At 37.8% G+C, this 26,148-nt stretch overlaps 1 protein-coding gene across 2 annotated transcripts in view; it reads right to left on the reverse strand.

Annotated features, from left to right (window-relative positions):
- Positions 1 to 16,850, reverse strand: part of LOC126770539 (cytochrome P450 9e2-like) — a 383,011-nt gene extending 366,161 nt beyond the window's left edge. Inside the window, exons 1-2 of one of the 2 annotated variants that reach the window (XM_050489980.1) lie at positions 16,832 to 16,850; positions 288 to 375 (exon numbers count right to left, since the gene is read on the reverse strand). In XM_050489980.1, the coding sequence (XP_050345937.1) occupies positions 288 to 299 (12 nt within the window). In that variant the 5' untranslated portion in view covers positions 300 to 375; positions 16,832 to 16,850. Of the gene's footprint in view, positions 1 to 287; positions 376 to 1,061; positions 1,142 to 16,831 lie in introns of those variants that run through there. The other variant, XM_050489979.1, reaches the window with a different exon arrangement.
- Positions 16,851 to 26,148: the final 9,298 nt, after the last annotated feature.

Here is a 26,148-nt window from a genome sequence, read left to right on the forward strand (position 1 = left end):
ATTTTGAATTTCTCGAGAAAATTGAGATCAGTTTATCCTTTGAGCTAAACAGGAAATTGTCTTAGCTGTTAATTTTTTATCACTAATAAGAACTTTTTACTTATTTCAAGTGACATATAATAACATCAAAATCCGTTTTGTAATTCTATGTATGAATTTGTCTCGTTAATTAGTTTTTAAATATTGTAAAATACCTACATTTTTTATATTAAATTATTTTATATAGTAGAAGCATTTTTAAATACACTATTGTAACATACAACAGGGAATCGGGCCTAAGCACCTACCTTCGACAGCATCAACTAGCTTGCGTAGACTGCGCCCAGGACGTGTCTTCGATCTTCCTTTTTATACGTCTTCCATGGATACCAGTTTCTGCAGGAAGTCGACCACATTTATATATGTGATGATAGAACTCACAGAGAACACAGATTACACTTTTTTATGAGAGCGCGTAAAATGTTGGCCGGTCAGTTCAGATATTGATGAGAAAAGAATAGTTCGACGCATGTGGTGCTGTAGTCGTGTCTTAACAATAGAAACGTTTCTATTCCGTTTATTTTATTATGAATAATTAAAGTACTCAAACTCATTACCAAAAAGATAAATAAAAAACTAGATAATTTTTGTTTTAATTTATAAAACAGCACAACAATCTTTATAAATAAGATTTTCTAAAGATTGTTGTGCTATTTTATAAAATTATTAAATAAATTTATTGTATAAATTCTGTTAAGAAATTAATTAAAAATTTATTCCGGTTCGGGACAATTATAAACACATAAGTAATACGTATAATACAATAAACAGAGCCCTCTATTATAAAATGCTTTATAAACAACATCAAATTGAAAACTATATAAAAAACAAATCAAATTTATATCATTTGGAAATAATGTTCTGTTTAATTTGTTTTTTAATTAAACCCGACATGACGATAACTGACCCACTTTTACTATATTATATCTCCATTAGAAATGAAAGGGGTTCCTAGGATATTCAACAACTGTATCTCCATAACAAAGGTTCAAGCAAACGTACACATAGATCCCAGAACTTACAATGTATTCCTATGGAAATAAGGTGCTAATTTAATTAAAGGATTATAATGTTCTGGCGTCCATTCCTGGCTTCATCGCGTTATTCGTAACGTCGTTTTATACTGTGACATTTTCAGTTTCTCTTTATATATATGCTTAGGAACCGCTGCCTTTCGAATTGGCTTATCATTCAATGATTTCGCATTCGTTCAACATTAGTAGTTTTTTATAAATGTATATAAAAAATGTTTTCAAAATTGTCTAACTTTTAAACTTGATAATAGTAAGGTATATAAGAAAACAAGGGACTGGTTGCTGGTTGTTTAAATAAATATATATAACAAATATTATGATGACAATTTATTTGTTATATGCATATCAATTGACTGCCTCGTTGGTCTAGTGGCTAGATGTAAGGCCGCACATCCCGAGGTCCTAGGTTTAAGCCCCAGGTTGGGCCAAAAAAATGTAATTGTGTTGTTGTCTGTTTGTTCTTTTCATTGTTAAACATTTATTTTAAAGAAAAAATTATGACAAAATCCATCTTTTTTATTACAGCACTGTTAAAAATATAATATTAAATAATAAGCAATTCTAAAACTAAAATAAATATTTAACATTAAAATTAAAAACTTACTATATCCACTTTTCAAGATTATAATGATGAAATTAAATATTTATGATAGAATCGTTAAGTCTATACTTATTAAAGCTAGTTTTCCTATAAGGAATGGCATGAAAACCAATGATCAAACACTAGTGCTGAAGTAAATACCTCCAACGGGAATCGTAATAGCATTAAATCATGTGTGAATTTTCCAACCCTTAAAGGCTTCGGGCCTCGGTCCAGACAGATTGTTCTCTGAAACCTTACGTTTGAATATTATATCAGAAAATATATACGTTTAAAACTCTAAGGGTACTATGTTTGCATTTGAATATTATTTGAAAAGACTTATCGTGACCCGAGATGGTTCAGTGGTTAGAACATATGAATTTTAACTGAAGATTGTGCGATCAAGCAGGCAAGATCAACTTAGTTTTCGTCTGCTTGCGATAAAGGAATATACTTAAAGTATATCTATTCTATGAAATACTGTCACATGTATGTATATCTATTAACCCTGCAGAAACCTTCTTCTCGAAACGAGAGCCTCTGCCCAGCAGTGGGCTTTTGTTATGGGGTAATCGATATGATAATTTATTCCTGTAAAATTCATTTAATTTCTATATATATATATATTATTTAACAATATTGTATCGTAATAACATTCACGAATACCGCAAAAGCCACTGGATTTAAAATATGGTTGGAAAAATTAAGTGATGTCATATAATATTTTATCGTAGAATAATAATGATTTATATTAGTATAGTTATTATTATTTGCAGGACTACCTCCTGCAAATAAATATAACAAATTTGTTAGTAAACGTTTTTTTTATATTTTTAAGACTAATTTGATTGGAATTTACTAATGTGAATTGAATTTAGGATTAATATATTTGAATATTAATCTTATGATTGTGACTGAAGTCAAAACTATTATTATTTATTATCGAATCTGGACAATTTTTTTTTCAATTTCTCCACATACGTAATTCGTGGCTTAGGTTATCTTTAGTTTCTTAATTTGTAGAAAATATTTGCTCCGATTTTAAAAATAAAAAAACTAATAATAACAAATAAGTACTAATCAGATATTCTACCGCAAAACAGCAGTACTTATTATTGTTGTGTTCCGGTTTGAAGGGTGAGTGAGCCAGTGTAATTACAGGCACAAGGGACATAAAATCTTAGTTCCCAAGGTTGGTGGCGCATTGGCTATGTAAGCGATGGTTGACATTTCTTACAATGCCAATGTCTAAGGGCGTTTGGTGACCACTTACAATCAGGTGGCCCATATGCTCGTCCGTCTTTCTATTTTATTAAAAAAAAATGTACAACGGCGACCGCATACATTTTAGTATTTAATTAGATTATTTATTATCGAATCTGGACAATTTTGCTAATAAATAAATTTAATTTAAAAAAAAGCTTAATATCTGCCGTTAAAATCTGATGGTATTCACTAAGCTTGCAACATTTATTAATAAAAATTCTAATATTCGCACTAAATATAGCATCATATAAATTTATCGCTATTATCGCGAAATAAATAGTGCAGAAAAGCGGGTACCATTACCCCGGCTTAACGATCAGTTTTTAATTATGCCGGCAATTCACTCGGTAAATGAGAAATTCTCATCTTAGATGAGGAAAAATTTCTTCACATACGTATAATTATTAGTTTGTTTAATATAGTATCTAGTAAGAAAAATGTTTTCAATAAAACAATTTTTCATTACATACTTACAGGCTCACGCACTCACTCATACACACATACACACACACAATATTTACCTGTATTGTTAATTTTATTTAATATTAAGTTTTAGACCAAACAACACGTACACTGAAAGAAGGTTATATTAATAATCATAATTTTAACGCTAAGCTAAGCTGTTGTCTCACTTTAGGACTGCCACGACATTATAAAACCTTACTTTTAAACGTAGATTAGCGACTGTTTATTTAACTACTGTCCTTCTGCCATTATTGGTTTAACATTCAAAAGAAGAAGACGCGGCATTTTTTAAGTCATTATCCACCAAAAAATGTTTGTAATTAAGGCCCATAATTACGTATTACTTAATACGTAGCCAACCACCAAATGTAGCATTAATAATGCTACATATACTAATTCATTTATTATATTCTGAAGAACCTTTTTCTTATCTGATATGAAATATTAATATTATTGTAATCCCTTCTTAGACATTAGTATAAAAAATTGATACAACATTAAATACTAACACATTAATAAATAATTGTAATATCAATAGAGTAATAAGTAATAAATGAAGACAACTATTTGTTGTATACTTAAAACCTCACTTATAAAAGTTATTTTGTCTTGTCTGTTACACGTTGTGTTTCTTTAAAATGACAAAAATCTCATAACAATGATAATAACAGCGATGCCAATCTGTCTGTTGATCAGCCGATGCTGCTAGCTATCATGTTTAAGTTGTTTTCGAGAGTCATTACGAATCGTCTCGAGCGAAGGCTTGACGATTTCCAGCCACCCGAACAAGCCGGATTCCGGAAAGGCTTTAGCACCATAGTAATTACAGGCACAAGGGACATAAAATCTTAGTTCCCAAGGTTGGTGGCGCATTGGCTATAAGCGATGGTTGACATTTCTTACAATGCCAATGTCTAAGGGCGTTTGGTGACCACTTACCATCAGGTGGCCCATATGCTCGTCCACCTTCCTATTCTATAAAAAAGAAAAAGACCACATACATACGCTGCGGCAAGTTATACAGAAGACTGAGGAGTATAACCAGCCACTTTGCTTAGCGTTTGTGGACTATGAGAAAGCCTTTGATTCGATCGAAACCTGGGCCGTGCTGAATTCTCTTCAAAGGTGCCAAATTGATTATCGGTATATCAGGGTGTTAAAGTGCTTGTACGAGAACGCCACCATGTCGATCAGACTCCAGGATCAGAACTCAAAACCTATCCAACTGCAGGGAGGTGTAAGACAGGGAGACGTGATATCTCCGAAACTGTTTACCGCTGCATTGGAAGATGTTTTCAAGCTTCTGGACTGGAACGGACTTGGCATCAATATCAACGGCGAGTACATCACTCATCTTCGATTTTCCGATGACATTGTAATTATGGCTGAGACCTTGGAAGACCTCGGCACTATGCTCGATGACCTCAGCAGGATATCCCAACAAGTGGGTCTAAAAATGAACATGGACAAGATGAAAATCATGTCGAACATCCATGTTCCATCCACTCAAGTCAAGGTTGGAAACTCTGCACTCGAAGTTGAAGACAACTATGTCTACCTAGGTCAGACCATCCAACTAGGTAGGTCCAACTTCGAGAAAGAGGTCAATCGACGAATTCAACTCGGCTGGGCAGCGTTCGGGAAGCTACACGATATCTTCTCATCCCAAATACCGCAGTGTCTCAAGTCGAAAGTCTTCGACCATTGTGTGTTGCCAGTGATGACTTATGGATCAGAGACGTGGTCGCTCACATTGGGCCTCATAAGAAGGCTCAAGATCACTCAAAGGGCAATGGAGTGAGCTATGCTGGGAGTTTCTCTACGAGATCGAATCAGAAATGATGAAATCCGCAAGCGAACCAAAGTAACCGACATAGTCCGAAGAATTGCTAAATTGAAGTGGCAGTGGGCGGGGCACATTGCTCGCAGAACCGACGGCCACTGGGGCAGAAAGGTTCTCGAGTGGCGACCACGAACCGGAAGACGCAGCGTGGGCAGACCAACTACAAGGTGGACCGACGACTTAGAACGAGTCATATACGGGCAGCGCAAGATCGGCCAACGTGGAAATCCTTGGGGGAGGCCTTTGTCCAGCAGTGGACGTCTTTCGGCTGATATGATGATGATGATGATGAATCAGCGATAATCAGTGTGTTTCCATAGGTGGTGGACATTACAAGGCTGTTACTTTATATAACTCTTTTTTTTTTCTTTCAGTGCGGAAGAGTGGATGTCTTCTTCGTTTATTTCAAAAAATGAATTGAAGCAAGAGCTCTTGTTGCCGAGTTTTATGCATGATAATGATAGCACAAGGTGCTAGGCGACGTTGGTCATCTTCTGCGAGTTATCTCGCTAACGATGAAAGTCAGAAAAAAATAGAAATAAAATTGTAATATATTTCACCTGATAAACGCATTGAAACCCATTCGTAACAGTTACTATATATGTGTGCAAATTCATCATCAAGCGGAAATCAAATTCGCAACGCATATAAGCAATTTGCGGAAAACGCAGTAATGTTCGTATAATTTAATTTCAGTATCAACTGTTACATATTAAACTCAAGGAAGCGAAAACGAGAACAAAACGTATAAGTTATTTTGGTTACATGGTATATTAATGCGTGTATGTCAAAAGTGTTTAATATTTGCTACAGTTGCCTTTCTCAGTTACAAGTTAATTAAAATGTATGTTCAAATTAAAAACGTCTCTTGTATTCTAAATTCAAATTATTTTTATTTTTTTCAATTTTTCCACATACGTAATTCGTGGCTTGGGTTATCTTTAGTTTCTTAATTTGTAGAAAATATTTGCTCCGATTTTAAAAATAAAAAAACTAATAATAACAAATACGTCGTACTTATGTACAACGGCGACCGCATACATGTTAGTATTTAATTAAATTTAAGATTAAATTCTAGAAACAAGTAAACTACAGGTATATAACATGCTTCATATATACTTCTACAATAGACATATATGGAGCAGCTGTGGATACTAAGCAATATTTTTTGCAATATAATCGTCGCTCCCTTCGCTCTAAGAAAGCTCGTCGGTTATCTTTAGATCTCTTTTTTTATTGCCATTTTAATATTACAATCCCCAATCTCATTTGATGAAGTAATCTTCGTCTTCCGTAAGAAAAGGGCGTTTGCGTATTCGAACGCGTCTGAGTCGGAGAAAAATCTTTTGCTGTGACGCAATACAGCAACGTTTGCATGGGAAATACTGTTATGACACTAACTATGCTGGTTTTTATCATCGTTGTCGGTTCTGCGACATATGTGTCGAGCCCACTGCCACTTCAGCTTACTTCAGAGAAACTCCGAGCATAGCCCTCTTTATAGCTCGCTGAGCGACCTTAAAATGGTGGACCAAAAGCACTGTCAGTGTCCACGTCTCGGCTCCGTAAGTCATAACCGGTCAGACGAACTCATTGAAGACTTTAGCCTTCAAGCATTGCGGTATTAGTGACGAAAGCTTTCGACCCAACTGCAAAGTTTGCCCAAGGTATACATATTCCTGAACAACTTCGAGAGGAACTCCATTAAGAGTTACCGGTTCCGGGTTGACGTGTTCGTTGAACATTATCTTGGCTTTGTCCAAGTTCATATGGAGACGAGTTCGAGCAAAAGAAGCAGCCTGGCTGATTCTTCTGCTGGTTTTTAAATAAATTTTAATTTTAATGTTTTAAAACAAAAATAATAACCATTTTGAATTAACTCATTAACGATCTGAAATCTGGCAGATACTGATAATTCACTAAAGCCAGTTAATTCATGCAAAAAAGAAGCCAGAATATTGGGCACTTTATTTCCATGTAGTCACTTTAATAAATAATCTATTTTTAATTAGTAATTATGTGGTACATGCTAACAAATATATTGTACATTTTTTTTAAACAGGTAGACAGACGAGCAATTGGGTAAACTGGTCTTAAGTGCTCACCGCCCATAGAGATTTGCATTGAAAGAAATGTTAACCATCGCTTACATCGCCTATGCGCCACCAACCTTGGGAACTAAGATGTTATGTAATGTCCCCTGTGCCTGTAATTGCACTGGCTCATTCACCCTTTAAACCGGAACACAACAATACCAAGTACTGCTGTTTGCGGTAGAATATCTGATGAGTGGTTGTTACTTACCCTGACGAGCTTGCACAAAGCCCTACGACCAGTAGAACTACATATTTGTATTATTAATTGTCAATTTAATAGTACAACACCTCAAAATTTACCCTGAGTTAATTTGATTATTCAAGTTGCGGCAAATTCGATGCAATGCTACGCTTGTGTGCACCGTTCACACACTGCTGATGGAACGTAATGATTGCATAAATAATTTTGATCCTTGAAAGTATTCAATTCAATATGCGTTTGGCAATTTGCAATTATTTTATCATTGGAAAATGTCTTTTTTCAGATATCTCAAAAACTGTGCGACGGACGATACGATTTAGAAAATTATATTTCCCGTTATGTATGTAAATTATATTATAATTATATGTAAATTATATTTCATCCGTGCAGTGACGGAGAAAGAATACATTTCACTGCCCCTCTCTTTCCCATGGGTGTCGTAAGAGGCGACCAAGGGATATCTGAGCGCCCATCTGCTCATCTGGTGGTAGGATGCTAACATCCGCCTGGCTTGTTACCACCGTAGGCATGGTGAAAAACTCGTGAAGTGGCTTGCAGCCGCGATTCGAGGTCAGCCAGCGTACAGCCAGAGCCCGAGCGAGTATTGCCGCGATGGGTGTTGGTCCAATTGGAGACGGCTGTTGAACCAATGCCGGGGGAAACTGTATTGACCTGCCAGACAGGGAGACCCGAAGAAACGGCTATTCCGCTGCACACCCCCACTATACCCTCGCTGTTTGAGGTCGAGTTCTCTAACATCCGAGGACTCCACGCTAACCTCAACGCTGTCCACCACCATCTCGAGACAGCACGGCCAGCAATGTTGTTTCTCACGGAGACGCAAATACTCCGCCCTGCCGACACCAGCTACCTTAACTATCCCGGCTACACGCTTGAAGAATCCTTCAAAGCGAAAGCCGGAGAATGCTTGTTCGTCAGGACGGATGTTTGCTGTCACCGACTGCGCTGCTTGGAGGATCCCTCCTTCTCCATGTTGGTGGTACGTGTGGACCTGGTTCGTCAGAGCCGAGTCTACGTGTGCCTCTACAGATCCCACAATGGTGACTTGGAGACAAGCCGATTATTTGACCATCTTAGTCGGGTGGCCGATGCTGCGCAAGAGCAATTTCCTAACGCGGAATTGGTGTTTTTGGATTTTAATGCTCACCACGAATCCTGGTTGAAATCCCTCAAAACTGACCATGCTGGAAGGACTGCTCATGCTTTTGCTCTCACACATGACTTGACCCAACTGGTTGATCAGCCCACCAGGATCCCAGACATTGATGGGCAAGCACCTTCTCTACTGGACCTTCTGCTGACTTCTCACCCGGTGGAATATCAGGTTGTGGTTCAGGCTCCGCTTGGCTCTTCGGATCACAGCCTTATTTCTACCAGAGTGCCACAGGCCAAGCTGCCGCCACTAGCGGTATGCAAACGTCGCGTTTGGCACTATAAGTCGGCGGATTGGGACGGTATGCGCGATTACTATGCGTCGGTCCCTTGGAAGGAACGTTGCTTCAGTGGGAATGACCCGACAGCTAGTGCCGCTGCTGTTGCTGGCGAGATCATGATGGGAATGGAATACTACATTCCTAGCTCAGATCTCGTCAGTAGGAGTACGCGTAACCGTTGGTTCACTCGTGAATGTACCGATGCTGTATCATCTAAGCAGGCGGCATATCGGAAGTGGATCAACGGCTGCATTAGCGGGGCATCTAACATTGACTCACTGAAAGCAAACTATAATAAAAATTCCAAGTCCTGTAGAAAGGCATACACGAGAGCGGATGCACAGCGCATTGTACAGATTGGTCATGACCTTGTTTCGCATCCTAGGGGCTCCCGTAGCTTCTGGCGTCTGACCAAGTCTGTGCAAAACAATTTCTGCCAACCTTCGCTGCCACCGCTCAGAAATCCGGACGGATCGCTAGCTCACAGTCCGCAAGAGCAAGCTGATCTCCTGGCTAAACTCTTTGCCGACAATTCCGTCATCGATGATTGTAGTGCACTGCCGCCTACAATACCTGCATGTGGCCATACGATGCCTGACATTAAAATCAGGCAACGTGATGTGCGTGCGGAGCTGCAATCACTTGATGTACGGAAAGCTAGCGGTCCCGATGGAATACCAGCCATAGTGCTGAAGAAGTGCGCAGCGTAGCTGTCTCCTGTATTAACGCGCCTGTTCCAACTTTCTTTCTCTTCGGGAAGTGTGCCGGAGGCTTGGAGAAGAGCTAATGTACAAGCAGTTCCCAAAAAAGGGGATCGGTCTGACCCGGCAAATTATCGGCCAATAGCTATCACCTCAGTACTTTGTAAGGTGATGGAACGGATTTTAAACAACCAACTAATCCATTACCTAGAAGATCACTCTTTATTTAATGATCGTCAATACGGGTTTCGACCAAAACGGTCCACAGGTGATCTTCTAGCGTACGTAACGCACCTCTGGGGTGAAGCTATCGACAAGCATGGAGAATCATTGGTTGTCAGCCTCGATATCTCCAAGGCTTTCGACAGGGTCTGGCACAGAAGTCTTCTCTCCAAGCTGCCGGCATATGGTCTGCCTGCTCAGCTATGCACCTGGATTGCCAGCTTCCTACACAAGCGTAGCCTTCGTGTTTTAGTTGATGGTTGCGCTTCACAATTCTATGTAGTGAATGCTGGGGTCCCCCAGGGATCTGTGCTATCTCCCACACTCTTTCTTTTGCATATCAATGATATGCTCTCTCTTGGGAACATACATTGCTATGCAGACGATAGTACAGTGCATGGTGGATACCACGGACGCGCAGTGGCTGGGCGAGCGGAAATTGAGGAGAGGCGGAAGGATCTTGTCATTGAACTCGATAGGACGTTAGAGCTCATCGCCAAATGGGGCTCTGATAATCTTGTTGAGTTTAATGCCAAGAAAACACAGGTATGCGCTCTCACGGCGAAAAAGTCAACATTTTCCCCTCTTCCCTCCCTCTGTGGTACTCCGCTGGTGATGCAAAGCAAAATCGCCATGCTGGGGATTGACGTTCGCTGCGACCTTAGTCCAAGGGATTACATCGAGGCTGTTATAAAAACAGCTTCACGGAAACTCGGAGTTCTGAACAAGGTGCGGCGCTTTTTCGCGCCACAACAACTGTGCCTGCTGTACAAAACACAGGTACGGTCTTGCGTGGAATATTGCTCGCACCTTTGGGATGGCTCCGCTAAGTACCTACTTGAGGCCTTGGACCGGTTGCAGCGACGTGCCGCACGCATTATTGGCGACGTAAAGGTCACAAACACCCTTGAACCTTTACAATTGCGTCGTGTGATACCAGCACTGAGCGCTTTCTATCGACTGTATCACGGCGAGTGCTCTGAGGAATTATTCTCTCTAATTCCCGCTTCCCCTTTCCTTCTTAAGTCCACGCGAGCTGGTTCTCGATGTCACCGCCTAACTGTGACATCAATTCCATCGCGAACAAAGAAATTTGGCAACTCCTTTCTTTGTCGCACTTCCAAAAAATGGAATTCCTTACCAGCTCACGTGTTCCCCTCCTCTTACAACCCGGGTTCCTTCAAACGAGGCGTGAAGAGGCATCTTGCGGGCCGGCAAGGCGAAGGCGGCTAGTGCAGAACGTTTTTCCCGTCTGTACTGGCCGTCGTCGCGTTTGGACTCTACTACCACTTACCATCAGGTGGAGTAGAGTCATTTGCCCTCCCGGCGAATATATAAAAAAAAAAATATGTACTTTATACAGTTTTTTTAATATTATTAATATTTTTGAGGGTACAGTGTGGATATTTAGATTTCATACACGTTAGGAAAATATTTTCAATAAAGAATAAAATAATATTTTTATTAAAGCAACCGAATCGCAGTATATTTTGGAAAATATTTACGTTGAACTCTCGCGTGCTAGTGGTACAAAGTGATACATCCTCACGCTGGAAAAGCCTGGTCGTGATCGGCGCCACCGGTTTTATGTGCTATTTCATATAGTTTATTATTTTGCCTTTTGTTTACTTATTGTCAATATAACTTCGACCGAAAATTAAATTATCCGATGCTACTCATACGACACGTATTCAACGTTTATGGTACTACAGCAATATTACAAACACTATTGTTTGTTCACAATTGTGAATTCTAAGTTTCAACTAAATCGAATAAATCGTACGATATGAGACAAACAAAGAAACAAATTTATTGTAATATATTTCATTAGAATCTAATTAGCGGTTTACGTATACTGCGTCATAGCCAGTCAAATTATGTATCGTTCATATGCAAACACAGTTTTACAAATGTATGATGGAGGGAAATTGAAAATCTTTAAACACACTTTTTCATGATACATACTCATATAGGTTAACTGTTGTGTTAAGTAAAACCACTCGTCGAAGCAAGTGTGAGATATTCATGTAACATCGCGGTCGAGCGCCGGTTTTAATATGAAACTGTATATCATAACACGTAACTCGGAGGCTAGTTATTTAGCGGGCTAACCAGCTAAACGGGAAATGTAGCTGAAAGGCGTCTAAATTAAATTAATATACAGTTAAAATTCAAAATTGCTGCAGAATTTAAAGTTACGAAATAAAGTCACTGTATAGAAATTCATGCGTTATTAATTAACAGAAAAGCAAAAAGCGCTGTAAAAACCAAGACCAATTAAACGTGATAAAATTATGTTTTTATAACTTTGATAAGTGATAAAAAATTAGTAAGCGCTAGCTTTGAAAATATTTATCATCACACCTCAAAATGAGCAATTAGCGTATACTCATTAATGCTAAGCCGAGATGGCCTAGTGGTAAGAACGCGTGAATCTTAAGTGGGTTCAAATCCGGGCAAGCACCACTGAATTTTCATGTGCTTAATTTGTGTTTATAATTCATCTCGTGCTTAACGGTGAAGGAAAACATCGTGAGGAAACCTGCATGTGTCTAATTTCATTGAAATTCTGCCACATGTGTATTCTACCAACCCGCATTGGAGCAGCGTGGTGGAATAAGCTCCAAACCTTCTCCTCAAAAGGGAGAGGAGGCCTTAGCCCAGCAGTGGGACATTAACAGGCTGTTACTGTTACATTAAAAAACGATCGTCAACATAAGTCCAAATTATTATCTTAAAGAGTAAAATTGTGTTTTTTGTGTATTGCGAATGTGACTTTAGGTTACTTTTATAAATAGCGGCAAGGTTTTGTATAATAGTTATTAGTGGAAACTTGATTGGTTTATATGTTATTTATTATCTGTGTAATTGTACTGTTTCCCAAGAAATAAATAAATAAATAATCAGTGATAAGTTCCAGCCACGTTTGTTAGATATCTTTCATTTGAAAACGACTAAGTTCATATTATTAAAAAATTATGATCATAACCATAAAAATATTAGCGTATCCCAATACAAAAAGTAAGAAAGCAATAGTTAAAGAGCTATCAGTCTATAAGAAATTTTTATCAATCAATCAATCAACAGCCAATCGTTGTCCACTGCTGAACATAGGCCTCTCCCAAGGTGCGCCAAAGCTCCCTGTCCTCCGCCTTCCGCATCCAGTTGGTGCCCGCCACCTTCTTAAGGTCGTCGGTCCACCTGGCTGGAGGGCGCCCTACGCTGCGCTTGCCGATTCGCGGTCTCCACTCTAGGACTCGTCTGCTCCAACGGCCATCGGTCCTACGACATACGTGACCAGCCCACTGCCACTTCAGCCTGCTAATTTTGCAAGCTATGTCGGTGACTCCGGTTCTTTTCCGGATAATCTCATTTCTGATCTTATCCTTCAAAGATACTCCGAGCATAGCTCGCTCCATAGCACGCTGAGCGACTTTGAATTTGTGGACTAGTCCCGCAGTTAGTGTCCACGTTTCGGCACCGTATGTCATGGCAGGTAAGACGCATTGGTTGAAGACTTTCGTCTTCAAACATTGCGGTATAGACGACTTGAGGACTTGACGAAGGTTGCCAAATGCTGCCCATCCCAAGCGAATTCTTCGATCGGCTTCCTTCTCGAAGTTGTTCCTACCGACTTGTATTGTCTGTCCTAGGTAGGTATATTCACTAACAACTTCGAGAGGTTTCCCCTCGACGTATATCGGTCCCGGCACGACATGCCTATTGAACATGACCTTGGTCTTGTCCAAGTTCATACCGAGACCGACACACCGGGAAGACTCGCCTAGGCTACGCAGCATTTCAGTGAGTTGTTCCAGCGACTCTGCTATGATGACGATATCGTCGGCAAATCGAAGGTGTGAGATGTACTCGCCGTTTACATTGACTCCATACCTAGTCCAATCCAGCGTTTTGAAAACGTCTTCCAACGCGTTGGTGAACAGTTTCGGGGATATTACATCCCCCTGTCTCACCCCTCTGCGCAGTTGGATCGCCTTCGTCTTACAGTCCTGGATGTGGACAGTCATTGTAGTGGCGTTGTACAGACATCTCAGTACCTCGATATATCTCCAATCGATATGACATCTCTGCAATGAGTCGAGCACTGCCCAGGTTTCGATGGAGTCGAAGGCTTTCTCGTAGTCCACAAATGCCATACACAGCGGCTGATTGTACTCTTCGGTCTTCTGCACAATCTGCCGAACAGTATGGATGTGGTCCACGGTGCTGTAGCCTGATCGAAAGCCGGCTTGCTCTGGGGGCTGGAACTCGTCAAGTCGTCTGGCGAGACGGTTCGTGACGACTCTTGAGAACAGCTTATACACGTGACTCAGGAGGGAGATTGGTCTGTAGTTTTTCAAGAGGGTTTTATCACCTTTCTTGAAAAACAGTACCACCTCACTCCCGCTCCACGTTTCCGGGGTCTTGCCATGTTGGATGACGGAATTAAAGAGGCTTGCTAGCTCTTTCAGGACCGGAGTCCCGCCTGCCTTAAGCAACTCTGTTGTGATTCCGTCATCTCCCGGAGCTTTGTTGTTTTTAAGCTGTTCTAGAGCCGCCCTAATCTCTCCTTGGTCAACGACCGGGAGCTCCTCGGAGTAATGGCGCATAAGAGGGGCGCGCTGGTCATCAATACTGATTCCCACGGGTTTATCCGATCTTGAAGAGAACAACTGCCCATAAAACCTCTCTACTTCTCCGATAATCTCAGGCCTAGAGGTAACGACCCCACCATCAGCATCAGCATCACCAGACGCGGCCTCCCAAACTTGCGAGCGAACACTTTCGATCCCCGATTTTGCTCAATCGCAGCCTTGATGGCACGGGTATTGGAGCGTCGGAGATCGCGTCGCGTCAGCGTTTTTATTGTTCGGTTTAAGGCCTTATCTGACAAAAACGATGGTAGTTCTCGTCGTTTTCTCATGAGCTCGAGTGTCTCAGCAGAGAGTTTTGGTGCGTTGTCTCTTCTCTGTGGCGGAAAACACTTGCGGGATGTGTTTTGCAGTATTTTGACCAGCGTGTCGGTTCTCTCATCAATGCTGCTTATGGTTTCCAACGCGGTGAATTGATTTTGAAGTTCCATTTGGAACTTTTCGGAGCCTTGAGCAGCTTGGAGCATGGTAGGTCGGAGAGTAGACCTCATCATTCTCGATCTTTCGGCTTTTAAGTTGATATTTAGAGTGCCTCGAACCAAGCGGTGATCACTTCCGGTATTAAACCTGTTGATCACTGAAACATCTCTAAATATGTGCCTTTTATTCGAAATGATAAAGTCTATCTCGTTCCTTGTCACGTTATCGGGGCTTCGCCAGGTCCACCTCCTCTGAGGCTTTTTTTGAAAGAAAGAATTCATCAAAAAAAGCCCCTGCGCTTCGAGAAAGTTTACCAGCATTTGCCCCCTGTGATTTCTGCAGCCCAAGCCGTAAGGTCCGACTTTCGATTCACCGCTATCTTGTACTCCCACTTTAGCATTAAAGTCTCCCATAACAACATTGTAGTGGGCCCTCGAGGTGTCGTTGAGGGCCTTTGCGATGTCCTCGTACATCGCTTCGACCACATCATCAGAGTATGTCGAAGTTGGCGCATATACCTGTACAACCTTCAGGGAGTACCTGTCGGAAAGTTTTAGGACAAGGTACGCTACCCGGTTCGACACACTACTGATTTCCACAATGCTGCTAATGAGATCCTTTTTGACTAGAAAACCGACACCACCCTGGGAGAGGTTATCACCTTCGCGGAAGTAGAGTAAGTTACCGGACTCTAGAGTTATCGTGTCCTCCCCCTGTCTTCGGACTTCAGATAACCCCAGTATATGCCAGTTTATATGACTTAACTCTACTTCTAATTCGGCGAGGTGATGGTCCAGCCTCATCGAGCGTCCATTATACGTTGCCATTTTCAGTCGTTTTATACGGTAGCCTGCCGTGAACCGGTGATTCTTAGCACCCCCTGCCCTGCCGATACCGCGACCGCTACCTTGGTCGGGCCTAGCGGGCTTGCCGGTAACTGGGGGCCTTTTTTTGGGCGCATCTGCCATTAAGGGAGGGGTTTGCCCATACTCGCCGCGCTGGGCAGGCGTGTTGGCGAGCGCAGTAAGGGGTAAGATGTTTATGGGGTAAGAAAGGGGTAAGAAATTTTTAAATGTCAATTAAAATAAAATGAATAAAAAACGAACGAACAGTATTCAATAATCATTATAAATTCATATAGCCGGGAGCGGCCAGCCTCGAGAAACATGTAACAAACAACAAACAACAAACAAAAGTTCCACAAAAAGAAATCATGAAGATATAAAATTACCAAAGGAAAAATAAATATACTGAGTTTATTTAAAGTATTTTAAATTAAAGTCAAATAAAATAATTCTGAATACATTCCCGATAACCATTCCAAGTAATAGTAGTAAGGAAGCCGAGATGGCCCTGTGGAAGCCGAGATGGCCCTGTGGTAAGAACGCGTGAATCTTAACCGATGATCGTGAGTTCAAACCCGGGCAAGCACCACTGAATTTTCATGTGCTTAATTTGTGTTTATAATTCATCTCGTGCTTTACGGTGAAGGAAAACATCGTGAGGAAACCTGCATGTGTCTAATTTCACTGAAATTCTGCCACATGTGAATTCTACCAACCCGCATTGGAGCAGCGTGGTGGAATAAGCTCCAAACCTTCTCCTCAAAAAGAGGAGAGGAGGCCTTTAGCCCAGCAGTGGGACATTCACAGGCTGTTACGATTCCAAGTAATGGCGAATCAAAAATTTGATCTTGTCAAGTAGCAGATAGTTTAATTTAAATAAAATTAAAAATAGAATAACCAAATAAAATTTAAAGATAATAAATAAATTATATTTGTTAAATGTTAGATGATTAGTATGAAATATTAGAAAATTGTTAGAAATATCGAAAAATATAATATGGATTCTTACACAACACGTTCCTAATTCCTGCAAGTCTAAATATGATATACGATCGACTAAAGTTTGCTAAGTGTTAACAAGTAATAAAGCAGATATTGCGAACTGTTAATCCGCTTGATACCGGTTATTACCGCCGCGCGCCGCCGGTTCGAACTAGATATTAAATTAACACGGGCAGAATTTTAATGACAGAGGGATTTTTCTTACTCAGTTATACATTAAAATCGCTGACCATCTAATATTTTCTTTTCAGTATAACGTTCGTTAATAAAACCATAAAAAAAATCTTTTATTTTATATTAAGAACATTAATGACGATAAAAGGTCTTGTTATCATTCTGTTCTTGGTTTGTAAAGAAATTACTTGACATGACAATTTTTCCTTGTAGTGTTATAAAATACTCTAAGCTAACCACATAAGAAGATAAGGGCAAGCAAACAACTGATGATGCATTGTCTATTTATTTAATCAACATTTGTTGATCGTAATTATTTTTAATATTAATAATGTAAGAAAATCGATCCAATAAAACTATTTTGCTGGCGATAGAATTACTAATGAATGAGTAATGCCTTCCTCATATGTTTAGTGTGTGTACTAATAACTTCCAAAACATTTTACGTCGTTCTACATCACGCTAACGTTTAAAACATAAAATTCTAGGTGTCTTGTGCCTATTGTTTTGTGATTTTAAGGGCATATAAAGTATGTAGATATGTTAACATGTAGTTTTAGTTTTTCATAATAATGCGCTTATTCAAGCCACTCTGCTATTTTAAATAAATTAGCTTTATATCACACCATGAACCACTCCTTTTTGTGTAGTTTGCAAATCTGATTAAGTAAAGATGTATATGATGAAGGGATATTTAAACAATATTAAGCAATATCAGTTTTGCGCAAATCAAGTCGTATGTACAAATTAGTTTTTATAATAAAGTAAAATTGAGTACAAGGCAAATTAATTTATAAGCAACGGGAATACAGCATACTACGTTCGCTCCAATTGCATAAAGTACCCGTGATAGATTGTTCTTGAACTACTTTCTGTAAACCCATTTTAAATTCACCGACGAGTAGGGTAACCAAGTCTACGAATTGAAAAATAAATTGGAAACAATTTAATAATTTATTTATTTATTTATTAAAGTAAAACATTACGAAAAATATGTTGACATTAAAAATATGATATCCAGACAATAGAGCCAATTACTGTTTTATATTGAATTAAACTATTACTTATAATAGTTAATAGTTTATAACACACAGTTTTGAAAAATTAAATGTGAATGTTACTGTTTTCATTAGTATTTTAGAAAATTTGTAAGATCCTGGGTGCCTTTATATAAAGAAATTAAATTATACCGTTCTATTTAAGGTTAGTAAAAAGAAGTGAAGTTAGTAGTAGTAGTAGTAGTTAGTAGTAAAGTTAGTAATTTAAGATGCGTAATAACTTACATTGTAGACTAAGACATCAACAATAAATAGTACAGTAAAGTAAGCCTGTGAATGTCCTACTGCTGGGCTAAGGCGTCCTCTGCCTTTTTAAGGAGAAGGTTTGGAGCTTATTTCACCACGCTGCTTCAATACAATCATCGGTTTAGACATCAACACAATGATAAATTGAATAGCACATTCATTCATTCACATTTTATCGGGCTTCATTGTCATACAGTAAAGTATATAGTAGTAAAAATCGTTTTTTTATGTATATTTTAGAGATAAATTTTTAACAATTAAAATGTCTCCACTTAATAAGTAGACGCGTGGACTCCCCACGAGCGTTTTATTCCCCATCAATCAACTTCGTATTTATGTTGTGTTTGGATTAAATTCAGTTTTTAATGTTTATAGTGGTATTGAAAACAGTTAATAAAATTGTTACATGACTGTTAAAAAACATGCGTTTTAAAAACTATTTGTTAAGTTTAAGTGTACTAGGTGGTAGGGCTCCATACAAGTCCATCGGTACATAGTATTATGGCGTTACAGCTTGAAGGGTGGGTGAGCTAGTGTAACTATAGGCACAAATGACATAATATCTTCGTCCCTAAGGTCGATGGCGCGTTGACTATGTAAGGAATGTTTAATATTTCTTATATCGCCAATGTCTATAGACAGTGCTCGCCACTTAATGTCAGGTGACATATTTTCCCGCCCACCTAACTATACCAAAAAAAAACTTAACGGTTAATTACAATTTATTTATTATTATTATGTATGTGCATAGTTTTTCTCGAAATCTAGGCTAAGAAAATAGATTTGATCGATAGTTTTTACATAAAACGGCGACATGAGCATATTTCGCTATGGCACTAGTAATATGTATTAGAAATAAACTAAAGGATTGATCGCTTCCTCAGAGATGTCTTTCAGAAAATTTGTATTATGACAAAATATAAAACGTAACAAGTCACTTATTCTTCGAAATAGGTTAAAACGAAAACTTGTTACATCTTTGAATCCCATTTCTAAAACATTCTTCTAATACATATTTGATACGTGTACATGTAACATGTAATGTACAAGACTCCCGTTTAATGGTTATAGTTCTGTACATTATTTAATTCCAAATATTCAATAAATGATATTTTACTAGAGTATTTTTTTTTTTTTTTATAGAATAGGAAGGCGGACGAGCATATGGGCCACCTGATGGTAAGTGGTCACCAACGCTCTTAGACATTGGCATTGTAAGAAATGTCAACCATCGCTTACATATCCAATGCGCCACCAACCTTGGGAACTAAGATTTTATGTCCCTTGTGCCTGTAATTACACTGGCTCACTCACCCTTCAAACCGGAACACAACAATATCAAGTATTGCTGTTTTGCGGTAGAATATCTGATGAGTGGGTGGTACCTACCCAGACGAGCTTGCACAAAGCTCTACCACCAGTGTGTAATATTACAATATTACTTAAGACAGTTGGTCTGTGGGATCTTTATCCGGTTACCTCTCCACACATCAGATATTCTACCGTTAAACAGCGATACTTAGTATTGTTACGTTCCGGTTTGAAGGTTGAGTGAGCCAGTGTAACTACAGGCACAATGGTCATAGCATCTTATTTCCCAACGTTGGTGGCATATTGACGATGTTAGGAATGGTTAATATTTCTTACAGTGCCAATTTGCCCGTCCGTCCATCCACCTACCTATATATTTAAAAAAAACTTACAGTTTCACAGTATATATTACAAACTAAAAGGCTTTCCTGTATAGTTTTCTCCAATACTCCCACAACCTGTGTATTCTGTGGATTGGCAAGAAACCCGACCACACATATTGGGACACAAGAGTATGGAACCCTAAAAATAGGATTACTTAGACGCCATCATGAAACCTAAGGGGACTTCATATAATTACCAAGTTTTTATTCGTACTAACAAGCAGCCTTTTGTTTCACGGTAATGAGAGCACACATCTACACGGGGTCACTTGTCAGCGCCCCCGACTTCGCCTGTCCACATCGTTAGCGTAACGTTTAGCGCACTCGCTGAATGTTTGTGTTCATTATGCGCAATGAATTTGTAAAGAGGAAACTGGGCCGCATCTGGTTCTCAATGAAATTGAAATTCGTATTCGTGTATGTATGTATAATGGCAAGTTTCTAGTAAATAGTTGGCAATTTCTTGTTTGTAACTGTTTTGATCGTCAACAACGATAACACAATTCTATACGTACGGATTAAAAAATATTTGTATACTTTTTTTAGCAACAAGTTGACAACACCAAATATCATCTTATACCATCATCTTTATCGTAAAGCAACAGCCCGCGTATGCGCCATTACTTGGCAATAATGTCACGGAGTTACTTACTATATTTATTCCGTTCGAGTAGTTTATTTTTGGTATTTTCATATACATAGTATAATATGCCAAAAATGATATGAGAAATATGCCAGAGATGAATAGCCTTCGCGCTATTTTCCTTTATTATTGTCTAATCAATAATTACGACTGGCATTATTTACTAACACTAAAGAACATTATAAAATGAATTAGGAAATATTTATTTGAATTAAAGAATATATCAATAGAAAATTATTATTTTCCTTATCATAATAACCAACAGTATAAGTACCAACATTGAAATAATATAATTCCACTTACGAAACGAATCACTGCAGTTAAGCGACTACATTATGTCACAGAAATGAAAGTCGCCATTATCATGATAGCTTAAAATCGCGACTGTGAGTGAATGGGTTAATACGTCGGTGACATCTTTGGTACTAAATTCAGACGACCAAAAATTTTAATATCATTCCGTACCGTACCGTAACAGCCTGTGAATATCCCACTGCTGGGCTAAAGGCCTCCTCTCCTCTTTTTGAGGAGAAGGTTTGGAGCTTATTCCACCACGCTGCTCCAATGCTGCTGCTAACGCTGCCCCTAATATCATTCGACGTAGTTATATTTGAAAATGTGAGTTTATACTGGTTTTAAATTATACTTTTGTTATTATCTACTAAGTAATGATTTGTATGCGGCATGCGATGCTTAGCTTCTAAATTTAATATCCAATACAACGCGTCACAATCGTCGATTATACTATCCGGATCTTCCACCCAAATACAATCAACTAAACAAATTTTCAAACCAAATGAATGAATAAAAATAAAACTCCTAAAGTCATTGAACAAAAGTTATTACTTATGATGTTAGTAATACTAAGGTTTTACAAATAACCCTGTTATATATGTATATATTTTTTGTAAAGTAATCAAACCACAAAAACATAAATGCTATTATGGAATCGTAAATAGTTTTTTGTCTCATTCACTGCAATTCGGTATAACAGAAATATATTTTGGAAGATACCATAATTACTAAATAACTATGCTTGATCCCGTCTAATTGAATCGCTTTTTTCCTTTGAAGGAGAAAAAGATTAAAATAAATTAATTACGCTACGAGTATACACGTCAATGTAGAAGGCCTGTTATAAGACAAATCTCTGACGTTATCACGTGCAGGTTTCTTATCGATACAAAGTTCGATCATCCAACTAAAAATATATATCTCATTCATTTTTCATTCATTTAAGATGGACACTTTCCATCAAGTGAGCCTCCTGCCCCCACTGGCATAGAAAAAACATCTGCCTAACATAAATTGACCCAACTAGTACTTAAAGTTTGTTTCACAGTAAATGTAAGTACTAAGAAGTCAACATTAGTTAAATTTCTGGTCTAGAATAAAAATATTTCTAATACTACGTCAGGTTTCAAACGTTCTTAAGTTTACCTGTGGATACAGCTAGACAAGTCTGCAGTAATTGTTAAAACTGGATATAAGTCTATGGATACAGCTTCGGTTAAAACGAGCTCGTAGATATAATAATTTTTGAATAAATCAGGGTTATTATTATTATTTTACCTAACTATTAAACATGTTTGTGTAAAATTTATTTAATCAAAACCGTGTGCGACGGAAACGCTAGGACATTTAACAAGGAGATATCGCTCCGTAAGCGGTGAAATATTGAATTATAAATATAATTTTGAACCCGGAAACTAGCAATCTTTGGTTACTTAATAACATTACGACTAATTCAAAACAAAAAAATAGATATGTCCAAACCGCAATCGCTTTTATCGAAATGTTTTCATTTCTGGTGGTAGAGCTTTGTGCAAGCTCGTCTGGATAGGTACCATCCACTCATCAGATATTCTACCGCAAAACAGCAGTACTTGGTGTTGTTGTGTTCCGGTTTAAAGGGTGAGTGAGCCAGTGTAATTACAGGCACACGGGACATAACATCTTAGTTCCAAAGATTGGTGGCGCATTGGTGATGTAAGCGATGGTTAAAATTTCTTACAATGCCAATGTCTACGGGCGTCGGTGACTACTTACCATCAGGTGGCCCATATGCTCGTCCGCCTTCCTATTTTATATAAAAAAAAATTGTGTCTTTATAATATTTATTTAAATCTTATTGTCTGTCCTAATATATTAGCTATATTAACTATTTGGTTACGGCTTATAGCACGTATATTTTTTATCAATCATGACAAAAATTAATGCCATATCTATTTTTAATCTCTCTATCAATCACAACGCTCAGATTCGTATCGTTTCAGAACAGATATAAAAACTCAACTATACATTTTAAACATTTTTAAACGGTCAGCGAATTTTTAGTGACGTTATACGTATGTAGATATCATATATGTTGACGCTTCTAGTTTTGCTTGAAGAGGTAAGGCGTTGGGGATTTTTTTAATACAATATCAATAGGAACAAAGTATTAATTTATTCTGTTATTATTATTAAGTATTGGTATTGAGCGTTTTAAAAAAATATAGTTGGCACAATCAGCCAGAGAGAGAATAAAGTAAAGTGGTTTACATAGCAATGGTTTGACAGGCCGGTTGGCGTGGTTGGTAGTACTTGCCTTTCATGAAAGTCGTGGGTTCGATTTCCACCCAGGACAGATATTTGTATACATCAACATGTCTGTTTGTCCTGAGTAGTTATTACAAAAGAAAAGTAGTATATGTAGTATATCAGTTATCTGGTTTCCATAGTACAAGCTCTGCTTAGCTTGGAATCAGATGGCCATGTGTGAATAATGTCCCAGGATATTATTATTGTCTGTCTGTACTAGTGTTCGCCTGCGGCTTCGCCTGCATACTAGGTAAGGGAGGCGATGTTGGTATTGGAGGGAAGGGCGATGTTGGTATTGGCTATGGAATATTTTATTCCGTTTTCAGACGTGCCACTCTTCACTAAAGCTTAGCCTTGTTTCAGTGTTTTAGGCGTGAAAGCGTAACAGACAGAGTTACTGTCGTATTTATAAAAATTGTATACATTTAATATTTTTACATACAAGATTTTATAATACTTGTTTTAAACATTCTTATCTAATAATAATGTTATTACAGTTTCTAAAAATACTAACAAAATAATTTGTTTTTGAAGACATTGATTATTTTATTTATCCCTTGTAGAACAATTAGCAGGACAAGGCTCAGTGTAGCGCTGCGGCAATCAGATAAATACAAGCTCGAAAATTTTGTTATATAACACACAACAAAAGCATGTGCGCTCTCAAAGAATATTATATAATATTAATTAATATTACATAATATACTCGTAATTTTAATTAAGCTTTATTCTACACATAAAACTAACTATTTGTTCATAAAGTCGATTATATTGTATAAGGCCGTAGATCTCGAGATTATAAGTTCAGACCCCGGGTCGGGCTAGTCGGGCAGTTGGCTAATCTCTCTTGAGATTCGACACCGTGGCCGAAATCGATCAGGTGGACATCATCCTTTATATATATATATATATATATATTATGTAAATGGTATATTTACGTATATTTTAACTGAAATTTCAATTTCTACGTTTATAGCAGTTGCATATTATCTTAACTTAAAGTATATTTCTTTGTTGACAACATATACCAATATATACTTTTGACTTTTGAGTTGAAGTTTTTATTAGATACATTTTAATTTAATAATTTCATATTTGAAATAATTAGCAAAGTGATTTTACTATCATTACAAGGATAAATATTTATAAAATTAAAGATGGTTAATTATTTTGTACTTACTTATACTTAAATTTACTGGCAAAATAAAACAACGAAGCGAAACTTAATAATACAAAATTCTGATCTATTAACATGTATGAATAGCTAATTTGGTTGTCGACTGTCCTAAAATAAAATCAGTCTATAAATCAATCTATAACGTTTCCTTATGAATATTATTTTCAAAGCAATATACGGAAAAACTATTCCGTTTCAATTTTATCATTACGAACAATTCAAAGAAAAACATTATTGATACACAGGCTTAGACTTTGCTAAACAACGTCAGCGTTTTGAAGAAACCAAACTTATTGCTGCTTCGTAAATAGAGAAGAGGGATAGCTTCCAATATCCCACAGTTTGTCTATCAGCAGAACGTGATCCATTAGACGAGGAAGCAGCACGTTCATTCGTACAAACACTATCAGTAGCATTCTGAACGTAAACAAAAACTAAATTGATGTTCTTTTTTAGCGAGCTTTATAATATATTGGTGTTTGAATTGGCAATTTATACAAAAACTATAGCTTTACCCACGGCTTTACTCGCGTCTTAATTGACAATTGCAAAATACGAATTGCCATAGCTCTTTCTTAAAGAAATGAAGGGTTTTCATCCAATTTATATTATTAGGGGTTAAACTGTGTAAAAAACCCGTATGTAAAATTTTATGGTGATATGTCCCAGTAGTTTGGGTTGTGCGTTGATATGTGAGTCAGTCAGTCAGTCAGTTATACTTTTTTATAAAGAAACGTATATATATTAAATAAAGTAATATTTAACTATACATCCTTATTTTCCTTATCAAATACTTTTTTATACATACATAAAGTTCGAAAAGTCTTATTGGTATTAGTAAGGATTTACTTGCACCCAAATTCTTCGTACGATTAACTCAACAATTATTTGTCTTGGGCGTAGGTAAACCTGTCCCCAGCTTAATTAACGCGTCTCTTTATAAGCGCCATAAAATTAGACAGCGTCTTGTGGTGTCTGCGCCACATTCAGAGAATGTTCATTTGGACCAAGATTTCAGCGTAGTCTTAAGCAGAGCTTTATGTTGTGGGCAGAGTATGTGAATACAAAATTATCATCAAATTTAATAATAAAATCTTGTAAATGTTTTAGTATATAGCAGTAAAATAGTAAAAGTATATAAATCTATGTTTTTAATTACGTTAACTTTATTGGTGCAATGGCTAGCTAATTAAGTTGCAGACCCCAGTCCTGGGTTCGAATCCCTTCGGTTCAATAAAAGTTACATATAAATTGACAGTGGCTGTCTTTTTTCAGTCGTAATCACACTTCGGTCCTATTATATTAATTTTATATTAAATTATAAAAACGACAGAAAAGAGACCTGTGCTTGTGATCAAATTCTCTGACCTCTATTTAAATAATGAATATCTTACAAAATTAAAAAAGCCGAGATGGCCTAGTGGTTAAACGCGTGAATCTTAATCGATGATCGTGAATTCAAAACCGGGCAAGCACCACTGAATTTTCATGTGCTTTATTTGTGTTTATAATTCATCTCTTGCTTGACGGTGAAAGAAAACACCGTGAGGAAACCTGCATGTGTCTGATTTAATTGAAATTCTGCCACTTGTGTATTCTACCAACCCGCATTGGAGCAGCGTGGTGGAATAAGCTCCAAACCTTCTCCTAAAAAGGGAGAGGAGGCTTTAGCCCAGCAGTGGGACATTAACAGACTGTTATTGTTACTGTTACAAAATTACTTAAATACGAGTTTCCATTTAGGTATTC

Source organism: Nymphalis io, chromosome 9 (assembly GCF_905147045.1).
Source record: "Nymphalis io chromosome 9, ilAglIoxx1.1, whole genome shotgun sequence".
NCBI lineage: Eukaryota > Metazoa > Arthropoda > Insecta > Lepidoptera > Nymphalidae > Nymphalis > Nymphalis io.